This window comes from Salvelinus alpinus, chromosome 10 (genome assembly GCF_045679555.1).
Source record: "Salvelinus alpinus chromosome 10, SLU_Salpinus.1, whole genome shotgun sequence".
Classification (NCBI taxonomy): Eukaryota; Metazoa; Chordata; class Actinopteri; order Salmoniformes; family Salmonidae; genus Salvelinus; species Salvelinus alpinus.
Genome location: NC_092095.1, coordinates 23,090,324 through 23,116,180, shown reverse-complemented (window position 1 = coordinate 23,116,180; position 25,857 = coordinate 23,090,324). Strand labels below are relative to the sequence as shown.

At 43.9% G+C, this 25,857-nt stretch overlaps 1 protein-coding gene across 1 annotated transcript in view; it reads right to left on the bottom strand.

Annotated features, from left to right (window-relative positions):
* dnah5l (dynein, axonemal, heavy chain 5 like) overlaps nt 1-25,857 on the bottom strand; it is a 73,563-nt gene that overhangs the window by 5,742 nt on the left and 41,964 nt on the right. The window contains exons 45-71 of the mRNA XM_071328458.1: nt 25,105-25,239; nt 24,740-24,929; nt 23,817-24,034; nt 22,468-22,779; nt 22,196-22,285; nt 21,725-21,958; nt 21,471-21,638; nt 21,165-21,371; nt 20,595-20,924; nt 20,216-20,422; nt 19,648-19,890; nt 18,870-19,024; nt 17,820-18,484; nt 15,603-15,883; nt 14,445-14,660; nt 9,410-9,577; nt 8,336-8,554; nt 8,071-8,247; nt 7,677-7,871; nt 7,329-7,484; nt 6,822-7,004; nt 6,259-6,429; nt 5,685-6,063; nt 4,250-4,521; nt 1,233-1,397; nt 837-1,104; nt 593-714 (exon numbers count right to left, since the gene is read on the bottom strand). Coding sequence (XP_071184559.1) covers nt 593-714; nt 837-1,104; nt 1,233-1,397; nt 4,250-4,521; nt 5,685-6,063; nt 6,259-6,429; nt 6,822-7,004; nt 7,329-7,484; nt 7,677-7,871; nt 8,071-8,247; nt 8,336-8,554; nt 9,410-9,577; nt 14,445-14,660; nt 15,603-15,883; nt 17,820-18,484; nt 18,870-19,024; nt 19,648-19,890; nt 20,216-20,422; nt 20,595-20,924; nt 21,165-21,371; nt 21,471-21,638; nt 21,725-21,958; nt 22,196-22,285; nt 22,468-22,779; nt 23,817-24,034; nt 24,740-24,929; nt 25,105-25,239 — 6,126 coding nt within the window. The remainder of the gene's footprint in view (nt 1-592; nt 715-836; nt 1,105-1,232; nt 1,398-4,249; nt 4,522-5,684; nt 6,064-6,258; nt 6,430-6,821; nt 7,005-7,328; nt 7,485-7,676; nt 7,872-8,070; nt 8,248-8,335; nt 8,555-9,409; nt 9,578-14,444; nt 14,661-15,602; nt 15,884-17,819; nt 18,485-18,869; nt 19,025-19,647; nt 19,891-20,215; nt 20,423-20,594; nt 20,925-21,164; nt 21,372-21,470; nt 21,639-21,724; nt 21,959-22,195; nt 22,286-22,467; nt 22,780-23,816; nt 24,035-24,739; nt 24,930-25,104; nt 25,240-25,857) is intronic.

Here is a 25,857-nt window from a genome sequence, read left to right as displayed (position 1 = left end):
GAGGCAGAGTACTAGTAATAACCAGAGAAATACAGAGGCAGAGTACTAGTAATAACCAGAGAAATACAGAGGCAGAGTACTAGTAATAACCAGAGAAATACAGAGGCAGAGTACTAGTAAGAACCAGAGAAATACAGAGGCAGAGTACTAGTAATAACCAGAGAAATACAGAGGCAGAGCGCTAGCAAGAACCAGAGAAATACAGAGGCAGAGTACTAGTAAGAACCAGAGAAATACAGAGGCAGAGTACTAGTAATAACCAGAGAAATACAGAGGCAGAGCACTAGCAAGAACCAGAGAAATACAGAGGCAGAGCACTAGCAAGAACCAGAGAAATACAGAGGCAGAGCACTAGTAAGAACCAGAGAAATACAGAGGCAGAGCACTAGTAAGAACCAGAGAAAAGGGAAGGAAAACATGGAACAGTAGGTAGAAAGACTGTTATTGATGTGAACGCTGAAAATGTTGGAGAAACAACAGCCATTGGGGATATGGGTATTTCATTTGATGGTATGATATGGGGATATGGGATTATGATACGGGGTATGATATGGGGGTGAATCAGGTTTGAAATGATGTTGTTCAGTCAGACCTGAACAGTAGTGTGGAGGAAGGCCACAGCGTATAACAGAGGTCTCCACTGGGGCAGGTTAGTGATCTCCAGCATCTCCTGAGTCACACCGTTGTAGGTCCTTTTCAACCCTGCTTTCATACCTGGACACAACATAAGACCACAAATCTGGTATGACACAAATTAATAATACGAAGATACTGTATATGCCATGTTCATCAATCCAGATTATGAAGTTAACACAGAAGAAGTGGTTTACATGTACCTTGAGGAGGCTCATTGGTGAACTTGATGGACGACTGCAGGAAGTTGATGGGGAACTTGGGGTGGACCTCGGTGGTCAGCCACACCCTACAACCGCTGTGGATGTTTTCGGTGTTGGTGACCGACTCCAGCAGCTCGTCCAGGAAGTCCAGGCCCAGGTGGCAGTTCTGGAGGAGGAGCCAACCTCCGTCAGCCATACTGTTGGCCAATAACCTGCGAGCGTGCACTTCCTGGCCCTGTCCCATGGAGATGGGTCTGCATGGTGCTCCCTACAGGTACACGCCGTACACAACATCAGCAAAACAGTCAAATACATACAGTAGAAAACAGATGCATCATGCTTTTTAGTCTAGGAGTAGGCTTAATCTATGTCTGAGAAACTTGCCACTTAAGTCACCTTTGCTTTTGCAAGCCTCTCTATGTTCTCTGTGGGGTCGGAGCCCATAGACAGGAAGCACACCATGGGAGTCCTCTTGTCACTCTCCGCCCACATGGACTCCATGTCCAGAATGACCCCCTCGGCGTACTTAGGCCCCAGCGACTCAGCGATGTAATGCCGTGCCTGGAACAAAAACCAAAGGGATTCACCAGCTAATGTGGAGAACACAGGCTATACCACTGCAGTTGAGGATTTTCAACACGGAAATGTTTCATTAGCTTTGGATAATGCTTTAGATAAATCTATGGCTTTATTGGAGGTTTTCATTTTGTCATTATTGAAGAGGCAACATTTGGTGGATCAACCTGGGTTCTAAGATGACAGAGAACTATGAAATAAAAACCTACATGTTTGAATCCACCTATTTTTATTTGTGAAAAGTTTATATTGCAGGGTGATAATTATATGGCCAATGGGGAAAGGATTTTATTCGGATCACATAGCAATAACCTAAAGCAGAATCATTGACATGTTGCACAGAGGATCTGCAGCCTAAGAGCATAGAGAGCAGTACTGTACAGCTGTTCTTCCTTTAAAAGTGAGTCGCATTCTATTAATAGAGATGATTGGAAATGCGTTGGCTGAAGAGACATAGACAGGTAGTATTCAACACCACACTGCCCAAAGGAGAAGAAACATGTCTGGAGAACAAAACATTAGTTTTCAATTGAATATGATTTTTTTTTGTTTACAGCACAATGTATAGTACATTGAGTGCATACATTTGTGTTCAGTGTATGTGATCCTTGCAGGACTTCAACCCACAACCTTGCCATTACTATCACCAAAGCCACGGTCTTACCAACTATGTCACTCCACTTCCAGGAGCATGTAGGGTGATTCCACGTCAGCGTAGGTCAAAAATATATATGGTATCTGAAGAGGGCATTTTAGGTCTAAAAGGGCCTAAAATGGCCACTTTCATCATGATTTTCTCAAAAATGGTTTGTGATACAAATGTAAAAAGCATGTCAAACATCCTTCCGCCCTATGAAGTTTCTTTGTAAGAATTGCCAGAACAATCTGAGATACAAACAATATTTTGGGGCTCCGCTAGCATGGAATCACCCTGTAGGTTTGTGGAAGAGTCCTAGCCAGTGGTGGAAAAAGCACCAAATTGTCGTACTTGAGTAAAAGTAAAGATATGTTAATAGAAAATGACTCAAGTTAAAGTGAAAGTCACCCAGTAAAATACTACTTGAGTAAAAGTCTAAAAGTATTTGGTTTTAAATATAGTTAAGTATCAAAGGTAAATGTAACTGTTAAAATGTATGTAAGTAAGTATAAAAAGTACAAGTATAAATCATTTCAAATTTCTTATATTATGCAAACCAGATAGCACCATTTTCTTGTTTTCTAAATTACAGATAGCCAGGGGCAAACTCCAACACTTTAGTGAGTCCACCAAATCAGAGGCAGTAGATGACCAGGAATGTTCTCTTGATAAGTGAGTGAATTGGACCATTTTCCTGTCCTGCTAAGCATTCAAAATGTAAGGAGTACTTTTAGGTGTCAGGGAAAATGTATGGAGTAAATAGTGCATTGTTTTCTTTAGGAATGTAGTGAAGCAAAAGTTGTCAAAAATAAAAATAGTAAAGTAAAGTACAGATCCCCAAAAAACCTACTTGTAGTACTTGAAAGTATTTTTTACTTAAGTACTTTACACCACTGGTCCTAGCTTAGTAGATATTTGGCAAAGAGCCTCAAACTCAGTTTCCACCTGTCATGCGTGTCAAAATGTAATCAGCTGCCTCCTCTTAGTACGTACATGTGGGTAGCATTTCTAAAGTGGAGACCTCAGATCAGATTTGACATGGGAATTCAGTGCCTTAGCTCCTCCGGCTGTCCAAAAGTGGGGAGAAGTGTGACATTTCACAAAAGGTGGGAAAGTACCACACCCTAACCCTACTTCTACGCCTATTCATTTTAATAGAGTTCCTGCATACTTAGTGCCAAATTCATTTGGAACTTGTTGAAATATTTTCGAAGCCATTCAATTTCGCTGATATTAATTGATGATAAAATGTATTCACTTTGGTTTACTGATGTAAAACTAGGCATTGTACCATCAACAGTTCTTTGTCTTGTTTCTTCAGACAAACATAACATTTACTCAGTGTTTGAAGGATTTGGACCCACCCTACAAAGTCTGGTTTGTGTAACTTGGCAATGGTTTGGTCGAGAAGGAGAGATGGTGGATTTGAATGGGTAATCGCTGGCTATGCGGACTGTCAGCTGTTCGCTCATTTCAGAGAGGCTTTTTATAGTTCCCTCCCAAGTCAGAACTGAAAGGGGAGACGCTTGTCTGTAACGTACGCATTTGTAAATGATTACAGTACACCTGTGCTTTTCTCTCTTTCTCACCGTCTTCCCCAGAGTTTCCACGGTTACTAAGTAAATGAACTTGTCAAATTACATCACTCAGCAAGTCTTAATTTAGATTTGAAAAAAAGGTAATTTGCTCTTGAATGGTATGACAAGTTTGAGGCCAGCACGTTTATTTTACATTTACATTTTAGTATTTTAGCAGATGCTCTTATCCAGAGCAACTTACAGAAGCAAGTAGGATGAAGTGCCTTGCTCAAGGGAACATCGGCAGATTTTTCACAGAGTCAGCTCTGGGATTTGAACCAGCGGCCTTTCTGTCACTGGCTCAAAGCTCTTCACCGCTAGGCTATCTGCCACCTTTATTTCTGGAGCACTGTGCCTGCATAAAAATATTAAAGGTACCATCCAGACTCAAGGAAAGATGAGTAACGTTTGGGTTGTTCTGGGTCAAAAGCTTTTGCTGTATGTGGGAAATTACATTTTATTAAAGGGGTAAATACAAACTAGTATCTTGAAAATACACGGATATGCATTTCTTCTGTTGAAACAAAAATATATTGTTGCCGATAGCACAGGAAATGTTGATTGAGCAGACACTGACCCAATTCGTACGTGAGGCCTAAATAACAACAGATAGGCCCACCCACCTGTGCAATGGTCCGGTCGGGGCACCAGCTCCTGATCAACAATAACTTCCTGAATGTGTCCAGCATGCTGTCGTATCCGTCAGGCACCGGGGCCTCCTCGGGGGCAGGCTCGTCGAACCAGGCCCTCCAAGAGCGGTCGTTGTGGGTGACCTGGGTCAGCAGCTGGGTGAAGGGGTGCACGCTGGACAGCTGGACCAGGTTCAGCCACGTTATGTCCAGGATCCAGCGCCGCGGCTTGGGCTCCACAGAGTTCAGGTCCAGAGCTGCACCTCCTAGGAGAGGAGGAGATATATTCCATATGTGTATAACTATACACTCATTTCAAGTTCTAAATATGTGTAGGATCTTCTGTAATGCATGGTGCACAGTTAATATGCTTACTACTCATGGTTTAATAACGATTGAATTGAATAACGGCAACAAATGTAATAGAGAGAAAGTGAGAATTATTAAGCTTCCCATATGACGACGCACTGACGATTTGTAACAAATCTCACATCTCAATTTACACAAATCTAAGTGGGGTTGAGGGTGAAAAAGCACATTAAACTCAGAGGGTTTGCTTAGTGAATACTGGGTTCATTTTAAGATGGAAGCATGACGGATAACAATTCTCTTTTCTGTAAAGGTTGAAAACTAGTCAATGTTGGAAATAAGAAGAACTGTATGCAAATACAATAAGAGAAAACAAATAGTTCTTCCAAATACATAGCTTGATGTACATTATCGCAGTCAAAGAAAGTCCTAATACCATTGGTGTGTGAGAGGGGGAATTCAGGGGGCTAAAATAGATCTGGATGCATACAGTCAGCAGTGTGATGTAAGCTGAACTAGGGCTGGGGTATTCAGTTACCCCCCTTGTGGGTGGGCCAAGTCGCATGTGAGACACACTATGAGATACCCTACATGGGTGATAAGAGCAAAGTGATGGGTGTCACTTTTTTGTTGTGAAAAGACACATTGATAAAGGTATGTGTGATTAGTAATGACTGATATTAATTGAAGGGTTACGTTGAAATTGTCTTTTTTAAATCAGATAGGTGACCAGGAAAATATAGGCTCTAGGCTACAGTTAGGCCTCACAGTTTATCCTGGCCAGGTCATGTGGCCAGTCTTATCATAACCTAATCATAAATCATACACGGTAGTAGTCAGGTAGGGATAAAACTAGTTTCCGTTATTGGAATGCTACTGTTTAAACTCATTGCTTCTATGACAGGTTCTGAAATCTTACTACACAGAAATAAAAATTGGATGCAAAAACAAAAAAAGGTAAGCTCTATTTAGCTATCAATGTCATTTCCAAGTTGGATGTCTGGGAAGTTGAAAACATCAGCCACATTCATAACAAATCAGGAGGTACTGAAACAATCCAATGTTAATGTGATAAAGGTCTGAAAGTTGCAATGGAAAATATGAATGTAACTGGCCGAACCTTTGATGAAGGTTTGAAAGTCGCTGTGGGAGATGTTCCTGGCCTGCAGGTCGACCTTCAGGGCCAGCAGGAGGGTGAAGAGGAACTTGTGATCCTCATACAGGCCTCTAGCTGTATATCGAAACGCCTGGTAGGTCAGAAACTCAATGATGTTGAGGATCCTTTTAGAGGTGATCTGGGACTTGGTGGATTTCTCCATTGACGAGTCGAAGATGCCCAGGAACTGGCGGAGGGAGGTCTGGTACATGATGTTGACCAGGCTCATCTCCACTATGAGGAAGTAGAGGATGCTGCCCCGTGTGGCCACCAGACGGTACTCCTCCCTGGCCAGATTGATCTTCACCTCGGTATCGGCTGCCACCTTTAGCTTCTCACTCACCTGTTGGGAACATTTTAAGTACAATGTTGGACTACTGTGTCACAAATCTGAGAACATTTAAATCAATACATATAGTGGAAATACATATAGGTATATCTAAAAATGTATTTAAAAAATGATGCTCTTGTTCATTTCTTTCATACTTCATAATTGGAAAGAAATCATGCACATTTGGCCAATCCAAAACACAGATACCTCCTCTGCTGTGGTCTTGGTGACTCTCAGGACCTCGATAAGGGACTCGTCCTCCACCAGAGAGCCCTCAGTGCTGGTCAGTCTGTACAGGAGGTTATCCTCCAGCTCCTGCATCTTCCTCTTGTTGGAAGTCACTTCTTCCAAGAGCTTCACACGCTCTGACTCCAGCTCCTGAGAGAGAGAGAGAGAGAGAGAGAGAGAGAGAGAGAGAGAGAGAGAGAGAGAGAGAGAGAGAGAGAGAGAGAGAGAGAGAGAGAGAGAGAGAGAGAGAGAGAGAGAGAGAGAGAGAGAGAGAGAGAGAGAGAGAGAGAGAGAGAGAGAGAGAGAGAGAGAGAGAGAGAGAGAGAGAGAGAGAGAGAGAGAGAGAGAGAGAGAGAGACACACACACAGACAGAGAGAAATAAGCATGTCTTGTAAGAGCAAGGAGGTACTTGTATTTCTTTAAACTCTGTATAAACTCTGTGTGACTGACAGCTGTATTTGACTAGCTTTACTCAAACAATATGAATGGCAACCCCAGTTATGTACTCTATAGGTATACTGCATAAATGGGATCCCTGTACCTGTTTCTCTATTTGGATGACCCGGCCAAGCAGCTGGTCCTCCAGGCCTTTGAGAGTGACAGTGAAGTCCACCACAGCAGTCTTAGCACTGATCTCAGGGGTGTAGGCCGGGTTAGCCAGCTTAGTGGTGATATAGAGGGTGAACTCCTTCATCACATCCACCTCTTTGTCTCCTACCTTCACCTGGGGACAGGACAGGCAACAGAGGGCTGGAAGAGATACTCTATGAAATGGCAACAGAGAGCCGGAGGCTTGTTGTCATAGCACGGGCATCTTGGACCCAATATTAAAAACGATTACGTTCATATCCCACATAGAGCTTAATAAAACAAAAGGAGGTCGAAACTAGAGCAAAAATTACAGTTTTCCAGGCACTATTGTAATTATCTATCAGACAGTATTTGCAAACTATCAGCTGTGCAAGCACAAACACGACTCCAAGACGTTTAACTCCAAGACAGCACAAACCCTATACATCTACATTGATGACAAAAAGCAGCATATTACTTTATACGTGGAGCCAGACTTGATGAAGTTCTTCTCCAGAATGTTGTCCAGGGCAGGGTCTAGCTCCTCTCCTACGTCCTCGATCAGTAGGGGGCGCCCCAGAGACATGCTGTCCTCCAGGTGGGAGCGGAAGTACTTGTGGTTCAAAGATGTCACCTGAAACAGTCAGTAACAGAGATGGTAATAAAACCTATGTTCACTTCATGGTTTATTTGTATTGTTTTATGCAAAACAGGTAGGGTCAAGTTCATTTGGATTAAAGAAATGTTGTCTGTTTCTCCAGACATTTATCTCATACAGACTGACTTTTTATGGGTGAGATAACTGTAGCTACTCAGTCCTCGTTACCTCTAGCTCCCTATCCTTCTCACGGTTCTTGATCCAGATCTTTCCCTGGCCTTGTGGGTCGATGAGGAGGGGGTAGCGTGAGGCCTTGGTGACGATAATGCCGTTCTGGATGGACAGGTCATCATTGGGTAGGCCCTGAAGGTTCCACTCCCCCACAGTGGCATTGTCCACCAGCATGCTGATCACATTCAGCTCCTACAGCGATTATGGTCAATTCAAGGTCAATTCCAGTATGGTCTCAAACAGCACAACTAATCAGCTCAATGTGATAATTTTGTCCAATGATAATATCAAATGTAGTGACTATGTACTAACATCACTGTTACAAAGTTAAGACCTTGAATCTCTATGGACAAATGGGACAAGAACAGTGAAGAGTGTAGCTGAGTCTTACATCACTGTAGGGGATGTGGTGGCTGCCCATCTCCTTTCTCCAGAGCTGCAGCAATAGGTTGCGGTATTCCTGGTTAAAGGGACCAGCGTAGGACAGGAAGCCAGTAGCCAGCAACACATCCCCAACCAGATGTCTGATCTGAGTCTGGAACAGGGCGCTGCTCTCGGTCCAGCGGATCTGACAGACAAACACAACAAGATAGACGCATGGAGATGTCAACAATCATATGGCATGACAGTTTGAGGAGTTGGCTAAAGCGCCTCACCTTCTCACCACCAAGCCCGTCGATTAGTGCGGTGGCGTTGGCCATCTTGCGCCGGCAGACTGTGGCGTCGTCCATTAGGGTCTGCTTCTCCCTCATGGCGGCGTCATAGAGCGCCTGCACCTCATCCAGCTCCCGCTGCTTAGCGTCTAGCTGCTCCTGAGCCCGGGACAACTCCCCCTGGGCCACACCAAGTCGGGCCTCCTGCAGGGTCAGGTTGGCCTGGGGACATATTCAAAAGAATTGGTTAGGTGAGTAACCTTGTTTGAGAACTGAGGATTTGTGTTAGCTCCCTGAGTTAATGACTAGGCTGTATGTAACTCAGTGGGCTAACACAGACTTACACAGTAGTGTGCAGAAGACCTGGGTTTGTACCCAGCCAGGGGGGTGAAGTGTAATGGAAGTGGTCCTGTTCAAAAGTTTGGGGTCACTTAGAAATGTCCTTGTTTTTGAAAGAAAAGCATTTTTTTTTGTCCATACAAATAACATCAAATTGATTAGAAATACAGTGTAGACATTGTTAATGTCGTAAATGACTAATGTTGCTGGAAACAGCAGATTTTTTATGGAATATCTACATAGGCGTACAGAGGCCCATTATCAGCAACCATCACTCCTGTGTTTCAATGTCACGTTATGTTAGCTAATCCAAGTTTATCATTTTAAAAGGCTAATTGATCATTAGAAAACCATTTTGCAAAAATGTTAGCACAGCTGAAAACTGTTGTTGTAATTAAAGAAGCAGTAAAACTGCTTTAGACTAGTTGAGTGTCTGGAGCATCAGCATTTGTGGGTTCGATTACAGACTCAAAATGGCCAGAAACAAAGAACTTTCTTCTGAAACTCGTCTATTCTTGTTCTGAGAAATGAAGGCTATTCCATGCGAGAAATTGCCTAGAAACTGAAGATCTCGTTCAACGCTGTATACTACTCCCTTCACAGAACAGCGCAAACTGGCTCTAACCAGAATAGAAAGAGGAGTGGGAGGCCCCGTTGCACAACTGAGCAAGAGGACCCACTCATAAGTATACAGTATATTCCCTTCAAAGAAGGGTCCATGGTTGTTGAGTAGTGTACCTTCAAAGGGAGGACCTCTTTATTAATGGAAAAGAAGTCCTTCATAGCTTCAGTCCAGGAACAGAGGCCAGCCACGTTACCACAGATCCTTTTGGCTGCCTCCAGGTTGTAGTCCTCCATGTCCAGGTATGGTGCCAACAGCTCCACTACCTCCTCAGTGATAGAATCCTGGTGACGTGAGAGTACAAGAGTAAACAAATGCATTGGAAGTGATGTGGGGGCATAAGTCGTAATGGAAAGTACAGAAAACTGGAATCTGACATCCGTTATGTTGTAATTACATGTTCTATTACAGGGATATTCAACTTCAGGCAAGGAAGACTGAAAAACTGTAATTCTGATGTTCAGTCTCTTTTAAATCAGCGGCACCAGGTAAGTGGGCTATCTGGCCAATTAGTTCATTTGATAAACATCTATTAAAAGGCTCATGACAGATTGGACAGAGGAAGGTCAGTCAGTCATTTCACACGGCATGTTGTTTCACAACTCCAAAAACTCCAAGTTCCTTGACTTCACTGGCACCTCTGTTTCTATTTCACACTGCCACACAGTCACTATGCGGGGGTTATCCCTGGCGTCCATATTTCACTGCCTGGACAGCTTTCCTAATCCCCTCCTAAGTAAGTGAATGTGTGTGTGTGTGTGTGTGTGTGTGTGTGTGTGTGTGTGTGTGTGTGTGTGTGTGTGTGTGTGTGTGTGTGTGTGTGTGTGTGTGTGTGTGTGTTGTGTGTGTGTGTCAGATGAGTGCAGACAGTTTGGGGAAAAAAGCTCTAGAGCTGCTATAGACAGTGAATGAAAGTGCTGTATTGAAGCCACAAATACTGATAGACAGTGAATGACAGAGTTGTATTTATAACCTAGGCTAGTAATGATCTGAGAAGGGGCTTTACTTTGAAACCTGTTAGCTATACTGTAGGTGAGACATTTTAGACAGAGAGTCCCCATAGGGTTAACACGTCTCAGACGGACAGGTTTAATCAAGCTGCCCACTCAAGAAAAAGCTTCAAACTGTAACCAGTGCCTGCAACCTGGTTCAGGTTATCAGCCATCCTACCAAAGTAGTTACAAACAGCACAGGAATGAAATCATCAACATGTATTGATCACATATTTTCTAATGCTGCAGAAATTTGCTTGAAAGTAGTATCCAGATCCATCGGATGTAGTGATCACAATATAGTAGCCATATCTAGGAAAACCAAAGTTACAAAGGCTGGGCCTAATATAGTGTATAAGAGGTCATACAATAAGTTTTGTAGTGATTCCTATGTTGTTGATGTAAGAATATCTATTGGTCCGTGGTGTGTAATGACGAGCAAACAGAGACTGCACTTGACACATTTATGAAACTGCTTATTCCAGTTACTAATAAGCATGCATCCATTAAGAAAATGACTGTAAAAACTGTTAAATCCCCATGTATAGATGAGGAATTGAAAAATTGTATGGTTGAGAGGGATGAGGCAAAAGGAATGGCAAATAAGTCTGGCTGCACAAATGTGACTAAACTGAATAAAAAGAAGAAGAAACTACACTATGAAACCAAGATAAATGATATACAAAAATGATAGTAAAAAGCTTTGGAGCACCTTAAAGGAAATTCTAGGAAAAAAGGCAAACTCAGCTCCATCATTCATTGAAACAGATGGCTCATTCATCACAAAACCAACTGATATTGCCAACTATTTTAATGCTTTTTTGGCAAGATTAGCAAACTTAGGCATAGCATGCCATCAACAAATGCTGACACTACACATCCAAGTATTTATGACCAAATTATGAAAGAGAAGCATTGTAATTTTAAATTCCATAAAGTTAGTGTGGAAGAGGTGAAAAAATTATTGTTGTCTATCAACAATGACAAGCCACCAGGGTCTGTCAACTTGGATGGAAAATTACTGAGGATAATAGCGGACGATATTGTCACTCCTATTTGCCACATCTTCAATTTAAGCCTACTAGAAAATATGTGCCCTCAGGCTTGGAGGGAAGTAAAAGTCATTCCGCTACCTAAGAGTGGTAAAGCCCCCTTTACTGGGTCAAATAGGCAACCAATCAGCCTGTTACCAACTCCTAGTAAACTTTTGGAAAAAATTGTGTTTGACCAGATACAATACTGTTTTACAAAAAACTAATTGACAACAAACTTTCAGCATGCTTATAGAGAAGTACAGCACTTACACAAATGACTGATGATTGGCTGAGAGAAATTGATAATAAAAAGATTGTGGGGGATGTTTTGTTAGACTTCAGTCTGGCCTTTGACATTATCAATCATAGTCTGCTGCTGGCAAAATGTATGTGTTATGGCTTTACACCCACTGCTATACTGTGGATAAAGAGTTACCTGTGTAACAGAACACAGAGGGTGTTCTTTAATGGAAGCCTATCCAACATAATCCAGGTAGAATCCGAAATTCCCCAAGGCATCTGTCTAGGCCCTTTACTTTTTTCAATCTTTACTAATGAATTGCCACTGGCTTTGAGGAAAGCCAGAGTGTCTATGTATGCGGATGACTCAACACTACACATGTCAGCTACTACATCAACTGAAATTACTGCAACACTTAACAAAGAGTTGCAGTTAGTTTCAGAGTGGGTGGCAAGGAATACGTTAGTCCTAAATGTTTTTTACACTAAAAGCATTGTATTTGGGACAAATCATTCACTAAACCCTAAAACTCAACTAAATCTTGTAATAAATAATGTGGAATTGAGCAAGTTGAGGTGACTAAACTGCTTGGAGTTACCCTGGATTGTAAACTGTCATGGTCAAAACATATTGATACAACAGTAGCTAAAATGGGGAGAAGTATGTCCATGATAAGGCGATGCTGTCACGCCCTGACCTTAGAGAGCCTTTTTATTTCTCTATTTGGTGAGGTCAGGGTGTGATTTGGGTGGGCATTCTAGTTTGTCTGTTTCTTTGTTGGCCGGGTATGGTTCCCAATCAGAGGCAGCTGTCTGTCGTTGTCTCTGATTGGGAATCATACTTAGGCAGCCTTTTCCCACCTGTGTTTGTGGGTAATTATTTATTTTCTGTGTGTGTTTGTGTGCGCCACGGTTGCGTCACGTTCGGTTTCTGTTTACCTGTTTTTTTGTGAAGGTTTCACTTTATTAAAGATGTGGAATTACATGTCCGCTGCGCCTTGGCTCATTTATGACAAGGAGTTTGAAGACAGTGATCGTGACAGATGCTCTACCTTCTTATCAGCACTGTCAACAAGGCAGGTCCTACAGGCCCTAGTTTTGTCGGACCTGGACTACTGTTCAGTCGTGTGGTCAGGTGCCACAAAAAAGGACTTAGGAAAATTGCAATTAGTTCAGAACAGGACACACATGTACACGTGGATTTTGTACTGTATATATGTGGTAGTGGTGGAGTAGGGGCCTGATGGCACACAGTCTGTGAATGTATTGTAATGTTTTTAAAATTGTATAAACTGCCTTAGTTTTGCTGGACCCAAGGAAGAGTAGCTGCTGCCTTGGTAGCAGCTAATGGGGATTCATAATACAGATGTTGACCATATTCAGATGTAGGATCTTCATTGTATTCCCCTGTTGCAGTAGAACTTTCCTGCAATGCAGGAAATGTAAAACCTGTAGTGTATTTGAGGTTTAAAAATGCTTCTGAAGTTTGTCATTTCCACTTTGACATTTCAAACTTGATTTTCCCCTGAGAAAAAATGTTTCGACCCCTACAAAAATGGCCATTAATTATAATCCAAATAATAATTCACAATTCCTGTTGCAGCAAACGGGCTGAAATGAAAATCCTCCATACTCTAGATACAGTACATATGACTCTGGCCATACTGTTCAAGGCAGACGGTAAAGATTATGGCCGCATGGCTAAAAATTCCTAGTTAAAGCCTTGCATGGAAAGGAAAATGGCTGGTTATATCGAGCCTATATAGTTGGTGTAAGTCAGTGGTTGCCAACCGGGTCGATTGCGATCTACTGGTCGATCTTCAAGGCATTCCTAGTCGATCACCAAATATTTCTGTAGAAAAGCCAACAAACGATAAAGGCTTGCGCTCTTTTTTAAAAATTGTGTTGAGCTGATCCCAGTAGGTGCACTTGATTCAAAAGTCCTGCGCACCGAATAAGCAAAGTGTTCCCATGAGACAAACTCCGCCTACCCAGCGGACCGACAAATCTGTGACTAAATCGAGTGAACCTACTGCGCTGCCCAATTGGTTAGCTCAAATCACCGTGGCTACAGAGCTTCCATGACCCTGGCCACAGCCAAGTTTAATAGGCTACAAGACTATGTAAGATTTAATAACTTTTAAAACCATGACCACAGAGAGACTGTCAATGAATACAGAAAAGAGCTGGTGTTTTTATGAGTGAGTTCATGTTTAAGTTGATATTCAACACTGTCAACACAACACAACACTCTCTCTGGTCAGTCTCACCGGAGGAAAGGAAGGAGAGAGCAGGGACCGTGAGAGGCGGTAGGGAAAAATCGTTTTGAACGGTCATCCAACTCGGAATTCCAAGTCGGAAACTCTAGCATCTTTCTAGAGCTCCGACTTTTCGACCTGAAGATCCCTGACGTTTTGATTTTACCTTGTTGACCATCAGATGTAGTTACCATCAGTCCAGTAAAATAAAAAAGCGAATTATTTCAATTCATGCTCCACAGTGCCTCAACAGTGCTAAACCAACTGATCTATTTTGTTATCAAAGCTCGAGTTTTGAAATATAATATGGTCTGATTAACAATATTGGCAGGCCAATCATATAGCCAATATGCTGTGATAATGTATTAGGCCTACTGCCCAAACCTCATTCCTTCAAAACTGTTTGTGTGAGGTTAATGTAAAAAAAAATCTGAGCTGTAGATCTCAGCTGCTTTTTGACTGCGAAAGTGATCTTGAGGTTGGTGACCACTGGTGTAAGTCTATGTGAAGTCTTAAGACTTTTACAACCACTCGAGAATGCACTTGGACAAGGTGAATTTGATCATTTAAGACTGATTAAATATGCCCATACATCTTGGAACCTCTTCTACCTTTAGTATGGCTTACCTTACTAAAGTTGACCAGCATGCTGACGAAGCCAGACTGCTGCATTAGTTTGAGGGCCTCGCTCCACGAGGGCCGGGGGCAGGGTCTCTCAGGGTCCTGGGTGACAGGGTCCACCCTGCGCTGGAACAGCAGCAGCACGGCGTCCATGATGCGCATGATCAGGTGTGGGGGCTTGCCCAGTTTCCTCACTGTGGCGATGTCCGCAGGCTTAATGGTCTGGGGAAAACAGGACACTGAAAAAATAATTCTGATTTCCCTTTTCAAATGGCTTTAATTTTAATCACTTTCTGAAACACTCAGTTAGCTTGGGGTTGGTGGCACCATAATGGTGCGGGATCTTTACTGTACTAATGGTGCGGGAACATTACTGTACTAATTGTGCGGGTTCATTACTGTACTAATGGTGCGGGATCACTACTGTACTAATGGTGCATGATCATTACTGTACTAATGGTGCATGATCACTACTGTACTAATGGTGCGGGATCACCACTGTACTAATGGTGCATGATCACTACTGTACTAATGGTGCGGGATCTTTACTGTACTAATGGTGCGGGAACATTACTATACTAATTGTGCGGGATCATTACTGTACTAATGGTGCGGGATCACCACTGTACTAATGGTGCGGGATCACCACTGTACTAATGGTGCGGGATCTTTACTGTACTAATGGTACAGGATCACTACTGTACTAATGGTGCGGGATCACTACTGCACTAATGGTGCGGGATCACTACTGTACTAATGGTGCGGGATCTTTACTGTACTAATGGTGCGGGATCTTTACTGTACTAATGGTGCGGGATCTTTACTGTACTAATGGTGCGGGATCACTACTGTACTAATGGTGCGAGATCATTACTGTACTAATGGTGCGGGATCACTACTGTGCTAATGGTGCGGGATCTTTACTGTACTAATGGTGCAGGATCACTACTGTACTGATGGTGCGGGATCACAACTGTACTAATGGTGCGGGATCTTTTCTGTACTAATGGTGCAGGATCACTACTATACTAATGGTGTGGGATCATTACTGCAATAATGGTGTGGGATCATTACTGCACTAATGGTGCGGGATCATTACTGTACTTCGACTGATACGATGGACAGAAAAAGCAAACTCAACAATGTAACAAATCCTATTCTCACCTGCAATGCGGTCTCTGCGGCTGCTAATGCAGGCTTGGCTGCCTCTAGCTTCCTCTCGGCCACTTTCTTATCGGCTTCAATCTCGTCCACGATGGCCTGAGCCTTGTCCTTCACTTTCTGAACCTGCATCTTGACCTTCTCGGCCGCCTGGGCCTTGGCTGTTACCTCCTGCAAGACGCCGTCAGCCTTCTTGGAGGCCACCTCCAGCTCCTGTTCCTTAACAGCCAGCTCCTTGGACAGCTGGCTCACAGACTGCTCTGCCTCCATCAGCTTGGCCAGGCCTGGGGAGAGTGAGATTTTGTCAGGTGGTGAAAAATAACTTTAATCTGTGTTCCTCAAGGTTCCGTTTTAGGACCACTATTGTTTTCACTATATATTTTACCTCTTGGGGATGTCATTCGAAAATATAATGTTAACTTTCACTGCTATGCGGATGACACACAGCTGTACATTTCAATGAAACATGGTGAAGCCCCAAAATTGCCCTCGCTCGAAACCTGTGTTTCAGACATAAGGAAGTGGATGGCTGCAAACTTTCTACTTTTAAACTCGGACAAAACAGAGATGCTTGTTCTAGGTCCCAAGAAACAAAGAGATCTTCTGTTGAATCTGACAATTAATCTTGATGGTTGTACAGTCGTCTCAAATAAAACTGTGAAGGACCTCGGCGTTACTCTGGACCCTGATCTCTCCTTTGACGAACATATCAAGATTGTTTCAAGGACAGCTTTTTTCCATTTACGTAACATTGCAAAAATCAGAAATTTTCTGTCCAAAACTTATGATGAAAAATTCATCCATGCTTTTGTTACTTCTTGGTTAGACTACTGCAATGCTCTGCTTTCCGGCTACCCGGAGAAAGCACAAAATAAACTTCAGTTAGTGCTAAATACGGCTGCTAGAATCCTGACTAGAACCAAAAAATGTGATCATATTACTCCAGTGCTAGCCTCCCTACACTGGCTTCCTGTTAAGGTAAGGGCTGATTTCAAGGTTTTACTGCTAACCTACAAAGCATTACATGGGCTTGCTCCTACCTATCTTTCCGATTTGGTCCTGTCGTACATACCTATACGTACGCTACGGTCACAAGACGCAGGCCTCCTAATTGTCCCTAGAATTTCTAAGCAAACAGCTGGAGGCAGGGCTTTCTCCTATAGAGCTCCATTTTTATGGAATGGTCTGGCTACCCATGTGAGAGACGCAGACTCGGTCTCAACCTTTAAGTCTTTATTGAAGACTCATCTCTTCAGTAGGTCCTATGATTGAGTATAGTCTGGCCCAGGAGTGTGAAGGTGAACGGAAAGGCACTGGAGCAACGAACCGCCCTTGCTGTCTCTGCCTGGCTGGTTCCCCTCTCTCAACTGGGATTCTCTGCCTCTAACCCTATTCCTGACCCCTCCTGTCTCAATCTCCAGTATTTATGTGTCGGGGGGCTAGGGTCAGTCTGTTATATCTGGAGTATTTCTCCTGTCTTATCTGGTGTCCTGTGTGAATTTAAGTATGCTCTCTCTAATTCTCTCTTTCTCTCTTTCTTTCTCTCTCTCAGAGGACCTGAGCACTAAGACCATGCCTCAGGACTACCTGGCATGGTGACTCCTTGTTGTCCCCAGTCCACCTGGCCGTGCTGCTGCTCCAGTTTCAACTGTTCTGCCTGCGGCTATGGAACCCTGACCTGTTCACTGTGATTACTATTATTTGACCATGCTGGTCATTTATGAACATTTGAACATCTTGGCCATGTTCTGTTATAATCTCCACCCGGCACAGCCAGAAGAGGACTGGCCACCCCTCATAGCCTGGTTCCTCTCTAGGTTTCTTCCTAGGTTCTGGCCTTTCCAGGGAGTTTTTCCTAGCCACCGTGCTTCTACACCTGCATTGCTTGCTGTGTGAGGTTTTAGGCTGGGTTTCTGTACAGCACTTTGATATATCAGCTGATGTAAGAAGGGCTATATAAATACATTTGATTTGATTTGAAATTTGATTTGATTAATGGCGATAAACAAGACGTTATAGCCATTCACTTATAATAAATTAATACTGTCTATCAGAGCAAAAAGTGCAACAATGCACTTGTTACAATGTCTCCAGCTTTGCTCCAGTGGTGCCGTAGTACTATGGCTGACCCTGTAAAACAACACATTTCACTGCACCTATCCGGTGTATGTGACAATAAAACATAACACATATATTTGTTTTTGAATAGTATTACCTTACCTGTTTTCATGCGCTCAGCAAGCATGCCCACTTGAGCGATCTTCTCTGAGTAGATGATCTTATAGCCGTCAATGAAGGACAGGTAGGACCTGGGAGTGACATAGGTTTGACGGCGGAACCGTTCAAAGTACTCTGTGCACTTCTCGGCCACCAGGTCCTGAAAGGTCCCCATGGTGTGGACTACACTCTGCTTAACTTCCTCAGAGCATTGGAACGTATACTGGGACAGAAAGTGATGTGCGACTGCCACTAGTGCGTCCCGTGGCCAACGCTGGAACCAGTCAATAGTACAGCCCGATATCAGACCTGGGAACTTGAGGGCTCTTGTTCGGAATTTCTCCCCCACCGGCGAGAAGCACAACACCACGTGCAGGTTGCTCCTCACACGCGACAGGAAGTAGTCGTAGAGGTTTTCGGCGGTAGGTGGGCGGCGAGGGTGCTCGCGTTTCATGGCTGGGATGAGGTCCTGGGTGATTTCATCGACTTCGTCACGGGCGAACAGGTTGGAGACTTCGCCCGAGGCCAGCACATTGTTCATGTACTCCAGGAAGGACTCCTCCTTGATATCGTTGTCGGTGAAGATGAAGGTAACTCCTTTGCCCTGTTGTCCGGCGATGCGGTACAAAGACTTCAGGTCCTCCATGAGGTTGTTGGTGTTGTACGTCCTGTCGAATGAATGAGATAAACAGAATTTTCTTCACACCAACTCCAGTTAACAAGATTCAATCAAATGGTAATCCACTATTTCATCTTCTAAAATCTACTAGGGTACTGTCATTAGCCTATCAAAAAGGTACACGGTCTACCGCATGCTCCACTGATCTATTTAGATCTGTGATTATCAATTCATTTACCTGTGATTATCCATGAATTAGATCTGTGAGGATCAATTATGTGATTATTAACCCAATCTCTCTGTAACTGAATACAGAGTACAGACCACAGGATCCAGACCAGGGTTGGGAACCACTGGTTAGGATGTCTGTATGATGATGATTAGGGTTTGGGTGTCTTTATGATGATGATTAGGCTAGTATCTAGAAGGCCAACCTGGTCAGGATGATTTGAAAGCTCTGGTATCCAGCGATGAAGGAGGCCAGGCGGGTGAGGCTCTGCTTCCCCGAGCCACCCACCCCCACCAAGAGGGCGTTCCCTTGAGGGGTGCGGACGATACGACTGATCTTCATCAGGTGGACCATGGCATCCTGCCCGGCAATAAAGAGAAGGAGCATCAGCCAATAGGAATACAGAGCTACTGCAGGATACTACTCCATGTTGTTGAGTGAAAACATGGTAGTGTATTTGTGTGTACTAACGTGTCAGTCAATAATGGCAATGGCTGAAGCTACCGGAAGATAGGGGAGTATGCCAACTGGTAAATCCCATCATACAGGATACTTAAGCAATAAGGCACCTCGGGGGTTTGTGGTAGATGGCCAATATACCACGGCTAAGGGCTTGTTTTATGTACAACTCAAAGCGGAGTGCCTGGATACAGCCCTTAGTCGTGGTATATTGGCCATCTACCACAAACCCCAGAGGTGCCTTATTGCTATTATAAACTGGTTACCAATGCAATTATAGCAGTAAAATAAATATTTTGTCATACCCGTGGTATACAGTCTGATATACCACAGCTGTCAGCCAATCAGCATTCAGTGATCGAACCACCCAGTTTATAATTTAGAATAGAATGCTAAATTCACTGTTATCCTTTTCGCACTGTCAAGCCAACCAGAACTGTACTGTACAGTGTAAACAGGTCACTGATGTATTGCTTGACTCGTTTCGGTAGTGTGAAAGGAGTAATACTGTAGTTTGTTTTTACCTTGAAGAAGACCAGGTCCATGGCACTGCCTCTGACTGCCTCGTTGTACTGCAGTTGGAACGTGGCGAGGCGCTCCGACAGGGCCTGGAAGGACGGGATGGGCTCATAGACCTTGGGGGCCTCCAGCTCCATGTCCTCCGGCTCCTCCCCTGTGGTTTCGGGGGCATCCTTCAGGAAGTCCACAAAGTAGGCTTCCCACTGGGGGTGCTCTATCATGGCTGTTCCATGCTCCTCCATTGTAACCTAAGTGAGACAGCTCTCTGTGGTTGGTAACCAGTTTGATAATGTGTTTAACAATGCGAGTAAGATTGATGTTTAAATATAAATATGTTTTCAGAAATATAGTGAGAAAGATGTAGTGTTATTAAAAGTAAAATATAAAATCAAAACACTTGTTATTCTATAACGAAACTAAGCCAATTTCAAAAAAATCTATAATTAGAAAATGTGATATTCAAATGCATAACTATGTGTCCATCTTTTATAAAGTAACACCTGTTGAGAACAGGACACCAATTCAAACTGCATAACAGAGGATATATGAACAGAATCCACACTCCATACCCACCTTCTCCAGCATGCTGTCAAAGCTCTGTCTGTCCTTGTGGTCAACGAAACGGTCAGCAATGACCCGGGTACACTCGTGGTGGAAGAGTGACGCCAGCACCTCTGGCCCCTGGCACACCTCGGTCCTCACCGTTAGAATACCCTGCCAGATACGACTGAGATCCCGCAGGTTGAAGATGTAGTGGAACTTGGCTGGGGAGGGCAGCATCTGAGGATGTCACATAAATGGATGAAATGAATGAATCATTCATTTCTTTGCAACATGGCCTTCACCCCCGAAGCACAAGCAGCAGCACAGCGGAGAGGAAAAACTCATCTCAAGAGGAACCAGACTCCCTCCATCCTCCTCTGGCTGTGTTAGGTATGTCACAGTACTGTACCTTGGCTTTGACAGCTTGCCACACCCTCCTAGTGGTGGGCACCAGGGCGCTGGCCAGGGTGCACACCTCCTCAGGGAAGCCCCTCTCGGGGCAGAAGTAGCCCTGTGCCACAGTGCGGAAGATCTTGTCGATGGAGGAGTTGGAGGGCAGAGTGCAGTTGAAGGTGCTGAACTGCCTCTTGAGGCGCTGAGGCACGTCGTTGCGCCCGCCTCCGGGGTGGATCATGGCCGCCACCAGCTGAACATCCACCACGCTGGTGAACTCCCCTGGTCTCTCCAGGCTGTAGAAACCACCCTGCTCCATCAGCTGACGCACTATCTCATTGGTTATCTGTTGGATGGACACACAATCTCATTGGTTATCTGTTGGATGGACACACAATCTCCTTGGTTATCTGTTGGATGGATGCACATCTCATTTGTTATCTGTGTGCAAGAGACAGGGAGATGAGATTACAATTTATTAAGAGAAATAATACAATATTTTGGTAAAGTGTAAATAAAGCCAGGTTCATGTTGATTGCTACGATCAACATTAACGTCTGGATTCATGTTACAAAATGGCACTAACCTGGTCACCCCACTCGTTGATAACGGGCATGTTGATGTCATCCACAAACACAGTCATCTTCTTGCCTGCCGGCGGCCCGTAGGTGGAGCCCATCCTCTTGTCAATGTAGCTCTCTATGGTCCTCTGGAACATACTGGGCAGGGTGGCCGAGGAGAAGTTTAAGCTCTTGCTCAGCTGAGTTTCAGGATCAAACTTACTGGTATAGCCCTGCAATGGAACGACTAGGATTGAGATCCTATAAAGAGGTATTATGGTCATAGATAGTCATAAAACCCACATCTACATTCACAAATCTATATCTCAGACCTTGATCATGACGGTCTTAGCGGTCCCCTGTTCCCCGATGAGCAACACGGCTTTGCCTTGTTTCATGATGGTCTGCATCAGGAAGTCTGTCCTCACGTTGTCCACGTTGGGCACCAGGATAGATGAGTAGTCCGGGACAGAGTCTGTGGGATACTTGTACTCTGGCACCTGGAGGTGACGTCATCATGCAGAGAGAGAGCAATGATTAGTGGAGTGATTGATTGATCAATTAACAGCAACAGCACAAGCCATACCTTCTTGGACCAGTGCTCCCACTGGCCACGTTCATTGACCATGAACTCAAAGATTGTCTGGTCTCCTTGGGTCTGGGGCAGGTCCAGAGTGGCAGGGTGTGCCTCTAAGAAGGCCTCCATCTTGGATCTGTCCTCCAGCTCCAGCAGAGCCCCCACTGACCACATGACAGCAAACACAAAGAGCCGTGATACATCCCCCTGAGACTGCTTTTCCTCCACTGCAGGAAGTAGACCCTGGAAAAAGGTTCCACATTGAGCTTTGCCTTTTAAATAAGTTTGATATGTTCAACACTTCAGCCATTGGGGTGGACATGTCTATTGAATTCAATGTTATTGTCATAATAGAATGTGGGAGGTATTATGACTAGTTCAGTTTGATTAAAATGACATATATTTCTAAGAATAAATAAGTAAAATATTTGAATTTCGAGTTTGCCTTTTACAGGATTTCAGTGTGGCTATTCTGCTTACCTGCAGGAGGTCAATGGTCTGCTTGATGTACATACACTCCAGGATGGGCATTTTGGGAGACACAGCAGTGAAGACAAAGTTGATCAAATCCTGTACATGGAATAAGGTAGAGACTCAGGAGATTCAGGAAGACCACAGAGGATTATTCTCATGGGAACAAATCTCAGCAAAGTGTGTGTATGCCTCCATACTGCATGTGTTTGTGTCTCTTTCTGGGTTTGACCCTACAGTAGGGAAAGAGAATGGAAGTACAGTATGATATTCAGACAGACCTGGAAAATACTATGGAAGCAGCCCAGGAGCACCTCTGCTTGCTGTGGTGGCACCCTCTGGAGCCAGGCCTGAAGGATAGGCTTCCAGTCCAGCACAGAGGAGCTCATGAACACCATGCCGTTGCGGGACACTGTGGCCGGGGAGGCGTTGTCGATGTTGTGGGGCTCAAACACCACCTTACAGTTAGGCGCCATAGGGATGCGGTCGCCATTAGCCAGGGTCAGGGTCTTGTTGTCATCCAGGACTGAGTTGAGGTTTTCAATCCAGATGGCGTCCACAGGGCCGTCCAGCACGATCCAGATGTGTTCCCCCTTGGGAAGAGAAACAGTTAAATAGAATAAAAATGAGAACTAGTACGACAACCATCTGGCGTAGATAGTCATAACTCATAACTAATTGTGAGGGGCCTAATTGGAGGAGCCTAATGGGAGGGACATGTAACCTGGAAACTAGCTGTTATTGGCAGAGGAGGGCGATCCAAAAACCCCACCCATGCAAACAAGCGGAAATTTCAAACCCCTCTTACAGTAAAATGGCATTATCAGAATTTTCACAATTTCACAGTATTATTCCATACTCAGCTGTCATCATACCTATAGGCGAGAGAATGGACTGGAAGCCATCTCTCGGTGAGTGTGGACATATATATAAAACACAGGAAATTCACATTTGACTGCACTGCCCTTTTAACTTCCCAGTACACCTAACTACAGTGAGCGCCAAAGGTATTCGGACAGTGACACTTATGTGTGTCTAACTTCCTCACTCATCATTTTTCACGATTCATTCAGGATTATCCATAATCATGGTAGCATCCACATTTATGTATAAGTGTTTAGAAACATATTCTATTCTTATTTACAATAAAAGTGACTCCTAAATGAGACAATACATTATGTCCCATTCATTTCTACTGGGCACAAAATAATCTGAAACACAACCAAAACAAAAAACAGTAAATGCATCCAACAATTTTGTAGAGACACAAGTTTGATGTAGTCATTGTGTGCTATAAATATGGGATCAAATACTTCATTTTTGACTACTTTGATACACATAAGTGAATTTGACCCAATACTTTTGGTCCCCTAAAATGGGGGGACTATGTACAAAAAGTTCTGTAATTTCTAAATGCTTCACCTGATATGGATGAAAATACGCTCAAATTAAAGCTGACAGTCTGCACTTTAACCTCATAATCCTCATTGTATCATTTCAAATCCAAAGTGCTGGAGTACAGAGCCAAAACGACAAACAATGTGTCACTGTCCCAATACTTTTGGAGCACACTGTAACTAGTACAGCATACTGAAGGCACCACCCTTCCAACTCTATTGACCTTGCTGACCTTCTTGGCTTTAAGCGTTTTCCTCCACAGGGTTGAGAAGACCCCATCAGTCCAGTCGTTGGTGGCTACATCCAGGGTACCAAACATCTGGGAGGCAGTAATGGCCTTGGGGTTCATCCTCATCTCTCGGTGAGGGGTGCCACAATCCAACATGGCCCTCATCAGTGTGTGGATGCACGTGGTTTTTCCAGCTCCGCTGGGGCCTAGTGTCATCATACCTGCAGGCGAGAGAATGAGATCAACACAGAATGAGAGGAAGAGAAGGGGCTGTGGCCTGCAGAGGAATATCAGTGTGTAGAGCAAATGGTTCACACTAGTTTGCTCTACCTGTTACAACTGCTTATGGCACGTGTTATGACATGCATTAGTCTAATGCATGCTTTACAATAGAGGGCTGTGGTAAAGCAGGGATAGCCAGCTCCAAGACCATAAAATGCCAGGTTTTTATTATTTCCTCCTAATCAGAGACTGATTTAGACCTGGGACACCAGGTGAGTGCAATTAACTAACTGGTAGAAGAAGAAAAACAGAATGGTTTCGGCCCTCCAGGACAGGAGTTGCCAAACCCTGTAGTAAAGAATCACTGACCATGGCAAACACCAAACCATCTCCACTACAGTTTTAAAACAGAAGGTTCCAGTGCACGTTGACTGACCGTGCCGAACACCAAACCATATCCACTACAGTTTTAAAACAGAAGGTTCCAGTGCACGTTGACTGACCGTGCCGAACACCAAACCATATCCACTACAGTTTTAAAACAGAAGGTTCCAGTGCACGTTGACTGACCGTGCCGAACACCAAACCATATCCACTACAGTTTTAAAACAGAAGGTTCCAGTGCACGTTGACTGACCGTGCCGAACACCAAACCATCTCCACTACAGTTTTAAAACAGAAGGCTCGAGTGCACGTTGACTAACCGTGGCGAACCCGCTGGGTCTCGTAGAGCTGCACCAGTTTGAGGACCCAGGGCTGGTGAGGTATGAGGCCAGCCTGCTGGGTCTGAGTGTGGATGGCAGCCTCCAGGTCGGGGTAGCCTGCTTTGTCCAGAATGATCCCAGGGAACAGGTCGTTGATCAGACTCATGAACAGAGGCTCGTCCTCATCCACCTGGTCAGAGACACGGGGATTTGGTTGATTTTTTTTACCATAAAAAATGTCAATCATTCAGGTGAATTCATAAAATCATTGAGGATGACACAAATTCAGATCCTTCTAGATTCAGTGTGAAGGATAGAGGTGAAGTACCACTTGGATTGTAGGGTAGAAGAAAACTTGAGTGTACCAGTTTGGAGAGGTTCATGTCGCGCAGCACCCGCATCACTACCGTTTTCTCTGGCTCAGTGGGGTTGGACCTCTTCACTGAACCCAGTGTCCTCAACACTGACAAGATGTTCCGCAGCCCAAAGTCATAGTGGACCTTGAAGAGCATGTGAGAGGAGACGTTTATAATCAATCTGACTGGTGACCAAAGTTCTTGATGAGGATTGATGTACAAGTGTGTACTGTCTATGGCGCTACTGTGACCTTTTGACCTTTATATTATTTTATTTTTATTTCACCTTTATTTAACCAGGTAGGCTAATTGAGAACAAGTTCTCATTTACAACTGCGACCTGGCCAAGATAAAGTAAAACAGTGCGACACAAACAACAACACAGAGTTACACATTGAATAAACAAACATACAGTCAATAATACAATAGAAAAAGTATATATACAGTATGTGCAAATGAGGCAGGATAAGGGAGGTAAGGCAATAAATAGGCCATAGTGGCAAAATAATTACAATATAGCAATTAAACACTGGAGTAATAGATGTGCAGAAGATGAATGTGCAAGTAGAGATACTTGGGTGCAAAGGAGCAAAATAAATAAATAACAGTATGGGGATGAGATAGTTGGATGGGCTATTTACAGATGGGCTATGTACAGGTGCAGTGATCTGTGAGCTACTCTGACAGCTGGTGCTTAAAGTTAGTGAGGGAGATATGAGTCTCCAGCTCCAGTGATTTTTGCAGTTCGTTCCAGTCATTGGC